Below are 14,329 nucleotides of genomic sequence, written 5' to 3' on the forward strand. Positions count from 1 at the left end.
TAACTAAAATTCCTGCCTCTAGCAGTACACTGACAAAATCTCACTTCCTTTTTCTCAAGGGGCTGAATTTATAAGACTGACATATGAGGTAGTGGGAAGACAAGAGAGAGAACATACACCTCTAGAAAGCCAACACCACCAGCGGCAGATCAATGAACACTTTTCCATCTTCTCTCTTTAAAGCACCATATCTTTCTTTTCTGCTGATATTAAGTGTGCAGACCAGGGAACAGTTGTAGGAAAGGCTAGGAGACAAGTATGAATGAGAGGGTGAAGAGAAAAGGTGTCAAGAAACACTGAACCACATACGTGGTGTTAATTCAGCTGCTACCATACTGGTTCCTACCTTATTCAACAGCCTCATGAAAGGGACTAGAAGAACTGCTGGAAATAAGAGACTGAACAAGCCATGTTGACTTTGCCATGACCCAGCCATGCCCGTCTGTCTAACAGGATTGCCAGAAACTGGACTGCAAAGGGAAACATCACTTCTTCTACCGAACTACAAAGGGAAGGATTTCTTGCAGGGATGGTTTTGCGGAGTATGTTTTACGTGGGTTACGGGACTTGTTCTGAAAACCCCCTAAATCCATGAAAGACCTTCAAATGACCCGGTACGAGACCCTAGTACTTGTTAAAGCATATGGGTGTTCAAAAACAATGTTCAACATTATCAGTGTTTCTCTCAATGTAAGATTAATATAATTCTAATTTTTCACATGGTTGATCTTGGTCAAGACAGGACATGGTTGTGTAAGTTCTTATCCCACTCTTCTTTTGGAACACAAGTGTTTTCTTATCGGGAGAAGAAATGGGTTTAGTTTCTTTAGCGCATCTTACGGTACAGGGCCATTCCAAAGATCAAGTCAGGTTTACAGCCAGGTTTTTGCCTGGATGTAAAATACCCTTTATTATAGGTTTTTAGTCCTTTAAATGCAACTTCAGCTTACAACAGTGATTTTAAAATTGCATTTACTGGAATGACGTTAAATAGTACTTTAAATTAAATACTTGATGATGAGGATGGATGATGGCCTGGAAATTTTTTTGAACAATAACAGTGGTGGTCCATTGATGAAAAAGCTTGAGAACCTCTTGTATCTGTTAAATGAAAATCTCCTCTGTCTCACGGAGGGACTGAGGAAGCACTCTGTCTCTATAAAAGAGATTACAATCCATGTGACTGCAGGACAACATGCACGTATGGGATCTTATTAGCTGTTCCTGGCTTTCTCCAGATCATGTGCTTCAATGGCACAAAAAAAAAAAGTCATGACTTTTCCCTCTTATTTTCTACATTTTATTCCCTTTTATCCATTTTAAAAGCCACTGTCAGACTCCAGGAAACAAACAGCTTACAAGCCACCTCCTTCCAAAAAGTAATTGGCGTTCTCAAGAAAAAGGCGGCAGCAGTCTTTCTTGCAGGGCAGACCACGTAGTTCTTATTCACTCATGTGCTGCAAGCCAAGGTTGGGCACTCACAGGCATATCCCATCATGTGCTCGGATATACCACTGGCTCTGGAAACCCATTTATCCAGTGGCAATGAGTTCTATAGCCTAATTATGCTCTGTGTGAATAAGTACTCCCTTATATTCATTTCAGCTATGGCTTTACTGTGGTTTCCATCACACCTAGAATGACACAAAACGTGTCCTAACACTTAAAAGTAATAACAAGTTATAAAGCAGAACTTAGGCTGAAACAATTATGAAAAAAATAAATCCCTGAACAATTCCCCCACCCACCCATCTTGTACAATGAAATCACGTTTTAACCACTGCACTGTCCCCGAAGCTACGCTAGCCTTTTTCTTTTAATGTTTCCTAGCAGGGTTACCACCAGCACAGCTCCAGCTGAGCCACCAGCGTTTTCAGCAGTGTGTCTTCTAATCGTCCTCAGAATAGCCAGAAGTAAGTTACTGCTGCTTTGAAACACAATTTACATTAGAAAAAGTCTGTCTCTTATTAGCTAGGCAGAGTGCTGGAAACACCAGCAGCCAGTTGTAAAACTTCATTTGTATCCAGAATTCCAACGCCATTATTTAATTTGTTTGGAAAAAATGTAACTTGAAAAAAAAGCCAACAAAATAATTAAATAAGAAGACGTGTTTGTTATTAAAGATCCATAAAAATGCAAGTAGGCTTGAAATCCAAAGGATCTGAAAATTAACACTGCAAGTACATAAAAAGAAAAGCATACTGAATAGTGCTGGCTGGAAAACAACAATTCCATTTCGCTAAACATTTCAAGGCTTTGAAATTTGTTTTTTGTTCCAATATGAAACAAAAATGAGACTTTCTGAAAGTTTTCATGAAATGAGAATGAGAGAGAGAGCATTCACTCCCTCTGGACCTGAAGAAGTCTTCCCAACAAAATTGTCTCCAAAATAGATAATGTTTCCATGAAACATTCTGGTTTTGATGAAACAGCATTTTTCAACAGGGAAAAAAAGTGTCAGCAGAAATATCATAGCCATTCTAATACCAAAGGCTTATCTAGATCGGGTGCTTGTATGAATAAATTATGTTGAGAATTGAACCAATCTAATTATATTTACATAGGTCCCCATGTGAACACCATATCAATTTCCTTAGAAAGATACACCATAAGATAATTGATCTATTTAAAAGTTTTTTTTTCTTGATTAAGATATTTTACTTTATTCAAAGAATGTAAAAGGAATCACAGAATAAGCAAAATCTGAGAGGTACCGTATGTCAATTTGTTATTTATCTGGAGCGATTTTTCTATAAACTTGTGGACACTCTTATTCCAAAATAAGAATGGTTTTATGATTTGTGAGATTTTTTTTTTTTAAACTGTGCTTCCAAAACCATACAGACGTAACTGAATTAAGCTCTCCTATACTAAGGGAAAGTCTGTGCTTGAATCTTCAACCCAGACTGGGCAGCACTGTAGAAAAACATACTGTAATAAATAGTTCTGCAATGAAAGGGAGGTGAACTACTGTTTTTAAGTCTTTGAATCTACTGAAGAGGAAGAAAACACTCATATTTTAGGAAATATTGCACATAGTAATTCTTCTCTATCCCTTGCTCTGCTAAGTATATATTTGTGTGTTAGTTTATTTATGTTCATTTTGGAATATGGCTGACTAAAGTACTATTGGATGTCCCCCAAATGGCAATGAGGACATTTAATTGAACAAAGCCCGATTCAGTTGTTCCAAAGAATACTGATCACAGAAATAAATAACAAGATAGATCATCTCTGCCTGCCACAGCACGCAGTGCATTCTCCCATGAATTGTTCTCACCTTCCTCTTGTAGTTCTTTGCAAAATTTTCATTCCAGCTAGGCAGCAGAATTTTCCTTCCCATCTCCTGCAATACTGCTCAATGTCATCTGCAGAACTCAGGGACTGTAACTGCACTTCACTGAACATACCATAGGCATCCTGGACAAGGAGGCATAACCTGCAAAACATTCCTCTGTTACTCAGTGGCTCCTGTTCATAACAGGCTAGTTAGCAAATTTCTGAAAATTACATTTCAAGCATCAAAACAGGGCTTATCCTCTACAATATCTGGAGAATTCCTACCAAATAATGAATAGCCGTATCAATAAACAAAACCATTATCGTTAAAGGTTTTCTCATGTATATTTGCAGGAGCAGGGCCATGAAATAGAGAAGCATGACTGAAAAAAAGCATAAAGGGCTTGCACTGGCGATTAGATGAACTAATGGTTATGCACTATGTGGTTTGTGTACCTATAAAGAAAGAAGGTTGAGTTTTTGCCTAACTTGAGGTGAATTCTGCAATGCAGACAGAGCAATGATGCAAATGTATACATCTGTGTGCATATAAATATAAAAATTCTGCTTAGAAGTAAACAAAGCAACATATTTCACAAGTAATAATCACAAATATTGAAACTGGCAAAGCAAGAATTTCCTTTTCTATAACTTTTCTATAACTTTTTTTAGAAGAGTCCTGAGGATGGAAAGAAGAGTGAAATGTCAATTTTTCTTAAAACAAACAAACAAACAAAAATTCAACATGAAACTACAGATTAGTACTTTCAATATTGGGTATGAAGAATCCCAGAGGAACTATTTTAAGGAGGTAATTAAAGAAGCTGCTAAACAAACAATTTGATTAAAGTAATCTATGGAAGTAGGGGCTGTAGGGCTGGGAAGTATTGCTTAACCAACTTGCTGGCATTTCAAGAAGATATTACTGTCATAGCTGATAAGGCAAAATCAGTGGATGTCATACATTTAGATAGTCAAAAATGCATTTCACAAGATTCTGCACCTGAGATGAGCAGCCACGATAGCGTGAGTCATGCAGGGCTGGAGGAAGGAGGCTGCTGTCTACAAGATTGATTTAATTGCCCCAGAAAGAGACAGTTAAGCATGGAAACTTTTCAAAGGGAGACAAAAATTACCTTTGAGGGTAGCACACACATCTTTATTTCTAAATAAAACTCAGGGGTGCACCAGGCAGCAGAATTCAGTTCATTTCAAAGGTACATGCCAAAATTACCTTCTCTGGAGCAGTACCATTGCTCACAGCAAGCCAACTCCAACTGCTTTTGGAGCACATCATATAACATATTATATGTATCCTGAAACTATTCAACAGTAGTCATTATATCTTTATAAAATCCATTCTAAATGAAATGAGCTTCTACATTTCTCTGGAAGAAATCCATGTATTTTTTTGCAGGGATGCTTAGGCACATGGAAGACCATTAATCACAGTTTCCTTGTTCATTATCAACTGTCTAACGTTGGCTTACACCCTTGAGAGGGCTGTATTCAACATAGGATACAGCTCCAAAGCCTTTCAGACATCAGCAGCTGTGCAAGCACCAGCTGAGAGTCCTCAGTTTTCAGATTCTGGTGTTGGTTTTGAGGAGCAGGGAGTGGTAGGACTGAACACAAAGGAAGGCTCCCGTATTTGACCCGTTATCTCTATCTACAAGTGTGTCCCCCGTCCCCCCCACCGAGTCTTCACCAGGCAAAGAAACCTTAGGCACAATTCTTCCACAGCCTCCCAAGGTTAAGAAGTCCTTTAGAGCCATGAAACACTGCTTCTACCCTGAGCAGCGACAAACAGGAGGAAATCAAATGCTGTTGTGATACATACCCTCATCTCTGGGATGAGTGGTGTTCCCAGCCTAGAAAGCAAGCGACTGTCCTAACAATACAAACCTGTGTCTTCAACAGCTCTGTCATTCTTTTCATTTTCTGTGTAAAACAATCCGTGAGATGCCTTCTGGATTCGTACCGCAAGATCATCTCCAACTCAACAGAACAAAGACTGATGATGTGCTATGAACACGACAGCCCAGAAGCAGAAAAACCACAGCTGCCAGCCACTTTCCTTGTTAGGACCTTGCAATCGGTTAAAAACTTCTCCTGAGTTTTAACTGATTGGACTGAAACTCCTCGTGCTATTGTTTTGTTTGGAAAAAGAGAGCTAATATGCTCTGGACATTTCTGAAAATCAGATTGAGGGGAAGAGGAAAAACAAAGCAAACAGTTTTGCCTATGCTAACAAAACATTCAGTGACTGTTAATTGTGAAAAATTAGGCCTCCGTATCTTGGAGCAAGCAAGGGCCAATTGAGTTAGCGTCTCACATTTGATCAGTTCAGCAGTCTCTTAACTGATCACTGGAATTTCTCATATCTTTAGTAAGACATAACTGAACACAAAGTAAGTCTCAGACTAGCTGGCACCAGGCTCATATTAAGTCCTCTGGGACATGTTAATTGCCCAAATAAAATTAGCTTGGTTGGTGCCAAAGACATCAGTCACTAAAAGTGCATTTTCCCAGTCCTTTTAAGCCAAGCAAAGAGATGGCTGCTGTCAGACATGGGAGTCTCAACTCCCCACATCCCTGGCCGCATACTTCCATCCCTTTGTGGCGGCAGCATAAATGGCTAGGATAGGAAACTGACCTGACCAAAAAAAATACTGTAGCCACATCATCATCATCATCATCATCATCATCATCATCATCATCATCAGATCAGCTCCTTGAAAATTAACTCCATAGACGTAAACCCATATTTGCATGGAGTACTACTTCTAGACAAGGATGTATTTTCCAGGCAGGATTAGGAGGCTGAAGCTCCCACTCCAGCTGTCTAGTGTATGCAGCACAACATCCCAGGTCATATGACGGTAGAATGGTCATCATATGACCAAGCTCGATATACAGAAGTAAAGGAAGAACTGTGTAACTTGAGGCTTCTATCACTGATGTTCCCATTCACACCAGTAACGCATTCATGATTATTGGCATCATGAAAAAACACAAGAGCAGCAGAACCTCTTCCACCAGACCCCAAGTACTTTTGCTCTATTAGGATCATACATGTGAGCAGACATCCGCTACACTACACTTGTTCTAAGAGTATCCAAATGCACCGTGCATTTAAAATGAAATGTATATACTCACTCACTTGGAAGACAGAATTTCACAAGTAACCTTCAGATGCACAATTTCAGACTAAAAGATAAGGAATATCACAAATTAATGCTATAAAGAGAACTTCACAAATACATGTTCCCTGCTTCAGCACACTTTTAAAACAGTACGAATGAATGATGACAAAAACTTGAAATATTTTCAACATCATTTGATCTCTCACACTGATTTAGTAGGTAGTGCTATAGGTATTTAATGATGAATGACAACTGATTTTCCTACTTAATGACTACCATGAAATCAGCTGAACCCCACAACAGACTCAGCAATGCATTTGGAGAACTGTTCTCATGTTTGGGGACAGACTTTTTAGCAGGGTCTGTTGCGATAGGACAAGGGGTAATGGTTTTAAACTAAAAGAGGGTGGATTCAGACTAGATATAAGGAAAAAATGTTTTACAATGAGGGTGGTGAAACACTGGAACAGGTTGCCCAGAGAGGTGGTAGATGCCCTGACCCTGGAAACATTCAAGGTCAGGCTGGATGGGGCTCTGAGCAACCTGATCGAGTTGAAGATGTCCCTGCTCATTGCAGGGGGGTTGGGCTAGATGACCTTTAAAGGTCCCTTCCAACGTAAACTATTCTATGATTCTCTGAAACTGGTTCTGTTCTTATGGATTTTGCATGCACCGTTAGCATCGCTAACAGTAGTTCAGTTGCTTTCAGAGGCTGTTGATTCATGGCCTTAACTTCCTCTCCAGCATTGTTTTTTTCCTTGATTTCACTTCATTCCCAAAAAAGTGCATTTGTATTGTTTTCCCATGTTACAGTGTTGCTCTCATATTGTAGCAAATGTTCTTGCAAACTAAATTTTAGCTTTTAACTGTGATTAAAGGAACAGTTTGTCCCATGATTTTTCCCCCCTTTGAAGCTCATTACCAGGATGAAAAAACCCACACCTAAATTATGAGACAAGCTGCAAATCCAAAATGAGTATCTGCCTCCAGGAATTCAGTATTTATGTTTTGTACACATCTATCACAAATACTTTTTTTTCCATAAAATGGGGTGTTTGTACTGAACCAGTTAATCAGCTAAAACAAACCTTTACCAATGCCTTGTCAGTATGCATAGTAATGAACTGTTTAAAAAAAGAAGGGCAACATCTCCATTTTTATCAGCGGTACTCATGTAGAGAGGAAATAAGGGCCATCTCTGTTTTGGGGGCAACCCTGCCTAAGGCCTGAATTTGAAATATGGTTTTGGAAACTGAAATTTCTCATGCAAAGCAGCAGAGAATTCACTCCAGGAGCGAGGGGTGGCAGGAAAGCCAGTAGAGAAGTGAGTGTGGGAGATGCAGACTAAGGAAAAGGTGAAGTATGAGTCACTGGTAATAACAAAGGGGGCGAAGATAGGGAATGATAAGAAGTGAGGCAGAGATTAGCCTTTTTTTTTCCTTCTTCCCTTTTTTTTTTTTTTTTAAAAAAAAGTAATGACACAGTAAATCTCATACAAAAGCTTGGGAAGATTTTGTTAATTTGCTAATAGCCAGGAGCAAGGATGGGGGCTGAGGGAGGATGAGACTGATTACTCTGCATTATTTCTATGACTGCTGATCTTTACGGCAAAATGTCTCCCAGTAGAATTCTGGTGAGGATTACAGGATTACTCTGCCTTGCCCTTCTCCTAGTTTGTCACTCCTCATGAGTAAAGGGTAAAACCTTCTTTTACTATTAGTTTGTTAAGCATGAAAAATCATCTCTCTCCATACTGCTGCCTCGTATCAGGCAGCTGACTTTCTGGAGAGGTAAGGGTGACAAAAACCTTCTTCAGCTTTGGTCACCTCCAGCCTCCTGAGGCTAGTGGAAAAGAATAAGAAAAAGAAGATCTGCTTGCAGAGGAGATGACAGCGCACGGAGGCCAGAACTGACTGACGACAGAGGGATTGCCTTTACTGAATCTTGTGAAAACAAGCAGCAGAAAGTTGTCATGCACAGATCTTTTACCCTAGGAGGACAGCCATGTGGCCCACAGCAGCTTTTCTCCATGCATAGCTAAGCTGTGCAGTACAGCGTGAGGAGCAAGACACCCAGGCAAATGCTACCACCCTTGCAGGGCTCAGCAGGGACTTCATTAGTTACTCCTTCTTTGAAAGGAAAGGAAAGGGGGGAATGGGGAAAATGCCTGAAAACTAACTGAATTGTACTGGCTCTGATATTTGCTCATTCTTTATCTTAACCATCCAAGAGACAACTGCTGCTGCTGCTTTGTTTGTCAGAAGGACTTCTTATCTCTTTGAGGTGCGGTCCTAGCAGAGGCATAAAGCACACGTACATAAACACACATAAACAAAAACCCCCTCTCCCTTAATCACCAGAGGCACAACACTACCTACACAACTTCAATTCAGCAACTTGTCTGGTCAAGTCTCAAGGTGGAGCAGATTAACTCCTGCTAATATGGCTCAGATTCAAATTGTAACCTGCAGGACACCACCCTACCAGGATTTAATTTATCCCTACCTTATGCACTCCTTGCATTCACCATACCCATATTATCTCTAAAAAATCAAAGCTCAGGACACAGGTCTAAACACACAGGGACAACCATCCATCTCCCCCACCCCTGTAACACCAGAAGGATTTTCCTTTTAAAAGCACCTTATTCACCAGATCACAAACTGCTCCACGTTCCCTTTTGAAAAGTACATACCCGCTGTAGCCTTCTTTAGGGAGACACAAGATTGAGAATTTTCTGCTTGAAATCCATGCCATTTGCTGTCACTAAATAGCAAGTGAAGCTCTACAGAGCATAACTATGGACTGAACGATACAAATAAAAATTAATGATGATGATGACTAGCCCCTTCTATGCATAGGTTACAGAGGTACACAGTTACAGAGGAAAACACAAGCACCGCTGCTTCCAGTTTATAAGGTGAATGTCAAGCTCAAAGAAGAATCCTGGTCATAACTCTCTCCAAGTACAGCCGGTTCTAGCACCCAGGCTGGTGCTCTGGTTTGAAGCACTGAGATGACCAAAATAACAATCGTTTGCTTTGAAAACTGGAGGTCTAAAATTACTGAAAAGCGGAATTTGTGATCATGCACATTTTTATTCGGTAATTGTGGAAGGACACAGCAGGAAAGAAAGGAGAAGGCAGTTCAGGAGTGCTGGACCTGGCAGAGCAGGAACAGTGCACAAGGTTAACACCAGACACTCCAGTTCCCTCCAGCAAGAGACAGGCTGTCCTTGCAGAAGTACTGGTGGAAACTGCACATGTGACAGGAGTATCGCCAGGGCAATGAGCAAGTCTCAATATCTCAGCATCTCAAATAGAAAATATGCAGCAGAGGCCTCCCCAGTCTCGGGAAAAGAATCTTTTCTTTGCAGGCACTTCTTAGCATGTGTGTAACAGAGTATTTATATAATACACTTTGCAAATAACTCACTCCAGTAACTACACCAAGCCCATCATTTTGGATTTTCCTTGGTTTTCCCTACGTTTTTATGCATATGTTAAAAAAAAATGAAAAAGAGTGAGAGAGGTTATAAAATAACTGTTGCTTATTTTTATTCACTTCCTTGAACAGTCACTTACTTCAATACAAACTGGAGAATCCAATGCAACTTCCATAAGGTCTTTTATGAATCTCTGCTTGCTGATTGCTTTTACCATTTCTTCATTCAGGTTTATCCTTCCACCTACTATTTTCTGCCTATGACCTGAAGAAGCAGCACTTCTGTGGGAAACGGCTTTTGTGTGTAGGAAGAGACCTGTACGAGCCAAACACATCGGCAGGGCTACCTTTATAAGGCACAACATGCATGTAGAGAATGGAGCCCTGCAGCGCTGTACGTGTTCCCACTCAAAACGTGGAACACCACCCGCCTGGTGGGAACTATGTACAACATCTCGGGAACGGGTGTAGCACAAACACCAGACAGCTTTTTATACTTGCAATGACAACCGCGGCTTCACACGCAACAATTTTTTCAGCATAAACCATTTCTTCGATGAAGTTTTCATGCGGCACCAAATGAACTTTTTAAACTTCCCATCTGACACTGTCTCTAAGTGCACTTTCAAATTAAACTGCTGATGTGTGTGTTTTATTTGTATACAGAATTTTACTCAAAGTAAACAAAACATTTAAAATCATAAAAAGACATTCCTGACATCCACTCAGACACAATACGGAGCCTAAGCTACAATTTCAAACGGTTACAGAGTTGCATTTGAGAAATATTTTCAGTATCAGCCAATAGCTTCACTTATCTCATATTCATAAATGAATGCTGAAGTTGTTCTACATTAATAGTTTAAATCCAAAGTAATTATGCCATGTAAGTAAAAATTTATAGTGATGGTTGGTTTGGAAGACACAGAAAGTTAAGGAAAAAAAACTTCCCAAGTACTGCCTAAAAGTTTGTATAAAGGTTCAGCTGCAAGAAACCAGTAAGGCCTTCCCCCCTCCAGATCCCCCAGGCATCTCCCCTGGACAGCAGTGCACTGCACGTAATTTATGGTCCTTCTGCTAAGATCCATTCCATACAGCTTGTTATGTAAATAAAAACAATTTTGGGTGGTAACAAAAAAGCAAGCACATCAGATCATCCCAGCTTGTTTCAGACTCACTATGCTGTTAATTGTAGTTGGTAAAAAAAAAATAATGATGCACACACTCCTCAGGTGCCTCAGTGTACCATTACTTCAGCATGGAATCCCATTACAATCCCTTGGTTATTTCAGTATACAATTCAGAAAAATATTATTTTCCTGTACGTCATGATTTACTAATCAAGAGTAAAAATGTACATTTAAGAAACTTACAGGCTCAAAGACTTGAACGCTGCAAGTCTTTCTTATGGATGATCTCCAATAGAAAAATCATGTTCCAAATATAACGTGTAATTACCACCCAGTCATTTAAAGTACTTATCTATGAATCTGAGGAGGGGTTCTTTGTTTATTTTTTTAATCTTAAGACTTTGTAATTATTGTTTTGGCATCCAAGAATTCCAACAGTCGGTGAGGTGCTGCCAAAAGATCTTCTCTTGCAAGGTGCTCAGCACCCTCCTTTCCAAGAAAATCAGCATTCAGTTGCTGGTTCTGGCAACATTTCACATCAACTTTGCCGTGCTATGTTTCCTCCACGCCTCAGTTCCTTATACATAAAAAATCAGAATAAAAGTCCCGTCTTCAAAGGGTGATCCAAAATCAATAACTGAATAATACGGTGGTACCTAGGAGGGCAGGTGCACAAAGTCTGTTCTGTGTGCTAGATCCCATTTGAGTTGGGGGAGGAGGCTATCTATATGTATGTGTATACATATAGAGAGAGGGCTTCCTTGCAGTATCAACCCATTTCTTCCATGCTACAGGGCTTAGAGAACTGTCAACTCCCCCTGCATAACCCATGGCAAAGGCTTTACAGAATTACAGCACCTGGAAGGAAGCAAGAACACTGTAGCAGCAGTACTGGGGTCGCTTATCTTTCAAGGCCGTATTATTTGTGGATTCACCAGATTTACTCCTGAACCACATAGACCATGAATGGGATCCTAGAAGATTTTCTTTAAAAAAAAAAACAAAAACCAAATGAAGTGAGCATTAAAAAAAATAAATGCCCATTTCAGCAGGCACAGAACATCCTAAAACACATTCTTGGTAGTAGAGCATTGCACATGTGCTTCCCCAGTGCATGTGAAAGGTAAATGAAATATAATAACACTGCGGGATTTCTTACAGAGCTGCGTCTGTATTCAATAAGACATTCTGCTGTTTCAATCACCCCACTGAACTAGCACAAAAATATAATATTCACTGAAATAAAAGGCAGAAAAAGAGCAAAGAAGAAAAGCAGAAGTGAAATCATGTTGGGGCTCCCTTCCCTGGCAGAAAGGCAATTTTCCACTCTTTCTCGCAGGGTCTGTTGTTTCTGTTTTTCACTCACACTGTTTTTCTTTACTCTCCTGTAGTGGCTGCCTTTGCTAGGTGTGTTTCTAAATGAGGGAGAGGGAGCGTGCTTGTGTGTGCGCGTCGCGTGTTTACAAGAGTTATGGTAGCAGTTCTCAGCAGTCCGCCGAGAGTTCTAGGAAACGGTCCCTGTTATTTTATTCTGGGTCAATGTCAGCTCATGTCAGGCAGTAAAGATCACACAGGACAGCTCGCTCCATCTCGCAGTCCTGGCCGGAGGCCTCAATGGGAGAGGGAAAGGGAGCGAGCTGCGAGTGGGCGGAGAGCCTTCCCAGCACTCTACCAACCACCGCACGAGGAATTATGATAAACACCACTCTGGAAACCAGATACAACAGTACATTGTGTTCTTCTTCGGAAAAACAACCAGACTTCGGCTCACTTAAAGTAAACAGTTAATCCTGTTTATCTTTTTTTTTTCCTTTCTTGATGAGTTGTTAACAGAACAATCTCTTCTGCAAAGCAAAGCAGAGATCTGTCCCTTAAATTTGTACTGATTTTCTCCTCCTTCAAGAAAAAAAAAAAAATCAATTCAATATGTAAACTTTCTACTATCGGCAAACAGTGTGGAATAACAGTCTCCCTTGGCTTAAACTGACTTAACAAAGCCATGCCAAAACTGAATGAAACCTTTCCCTCACTTACATACTTTATTTTGGAAAACTGAGGTCCCAAACAGAATGTCCTATTCATCCCTTTTAACTATTCCTTTTCTGACAGGAACAAGCAAAACTGGTTGAAACAAACAAAAAAACAAACGAGGATGCCTGGTGTCCTTGCAGCCCAGGACAAGGTGCCTGGGGAGTACAGATGAGCTACTGGGCAGGGGGGCGGCTGTTCCCTGGTTTTCTCTGGGAGGTGAAAAGAGGCAGGCTAATCGGCTGCAAATGAAGAAACAAACTTCTCTTATTCTCTTTTTCAAAAGATATGCTTACCGTGCAAATTCATGATGTCCCTGACTTTCAATATTAAGGGTGATTAATTAGAAAAGCAGATGGAATTGATTATCTTGTTTTGCTGCAGTCACCACAGCCTACTTGTTAACTACTTCTTACTGGGGACTCTAACTGAGTCCACTGAAAGCTACAAGCTTTTCCAAAGGGAATTCTAATTTTTAGCACTCAGGAGTTTAAATAGCTCTGAAAGTCAACAACGAAAGTGTGCCTAACATCCCCAGTCAGTAAAAGTTTGTTGATTTAGCTATTTATAATCATAAAAATACATGATTTGCAAAACTGAAAGAGGAGAAGGAAAATATTTCCCTGTTTTATTTTTACTCATCTTGCAAGCTCTAAGATCCTGGGTTTTCTGTGTGACCGATGTCATCAAGTGCAAAAATGTAAATTCAGGTCTGGGAATGAAAGTCTGATTTTCAGATTTTTATTTTTTAAAAATATTTTACATGTAAAACTTTTCTATTTTTTATGCTTTTTCTGCCTTGAGATCTTCATTTATTTTGCATTTATTTTTAAATCTTGTGCAGCAGCTGCTGAATTTACCTCGCTCTCATGAGCTCTAAAGTGACAGAGCAGGACAAGGCAGCGCTATTTCCCATTACAGAAAGGGGGCTGGGGAGGCAGCTATCAGCAGGCCAGGGCCAGAGCCCCAGAGGAGCAGCCTCAGGCCTATCCCCCCAGTCCACCGCTTCTCCCACCATGGCCTCCAGCCAAGACTGGAAGAGCAAGTATGCCTCCAGCCAGGACTGGAAGAGCCAGTATTGGTAGGACAGGACTGCTGTTGAACACTTCATCTTGCTCCAAGTGCAGCCTGTCATTTAACCCCCTCCCTCCGAGTGCTGCACCTGCACAAGAAAAGCATGGTTGCTCTCTTACGAGTGTGGGTTTGGCCCGCCAAATTTGTCGCCAAATTGATGGACAGTCCACAGCCCTATCTATGAAGGACCCAACTTATGCCAAGGTGCTGCAGCTCTGAGCAGAGCAG

At 40.4% G+C, this 14,329-nt stretch overlaps 1 protein-coding gene across 7 annotated transcripts in view; it reads right to left on the reverse strand.

The window, feature by feature from the left end:
• SPIDR (scaffold protein involved in DNA repair) overlaps nt 1-14,329 on the reverse strand; it is a 208,036-nt gene that overhangs the window by 24,533 nt on the left and 169,174 nt on the right. For 6 of the 7 annotated variants that reach the window (XR_015703862.1, XM_087753750.1, XM_087753743.1 and 3 more), the window contains exon 11: nt 3,281-3,439. The exons of the other annotated variant lie outside the window; for it this stretch is intronic. Coding sequence is in view for 5 of the 6 variants with exons in the window: in XM_087753750.1 (XP_087609876.1) it covers nt 3,281-3,439 (159 nt within the window). In the remaining variant the exon portion in view is untranslated. The remainder of the gene's footprint in view (nt 1-3,280; nt 3,440-14,329) is intronic. 7 annotated transcript variants of the gene reach the window in all.

Source organism: Nipponia nippon, unplaced genomic scaffold (genome assembly GCF_047370975.1).
Source record: "Nipponia nippon isolate SJK-2023a ecotype South Korea unplaced genomic scaffold, ASM4737097v1 scaffold_1, whole genome shotgun sequence".
In the NCBI taxonomy this organism is placed as follows: Eukaryota; Metazoa; Chordata; class Aves; order Pelecaniformes; family Threskiornithidae; genus Nipponia; species Nipponia nippon.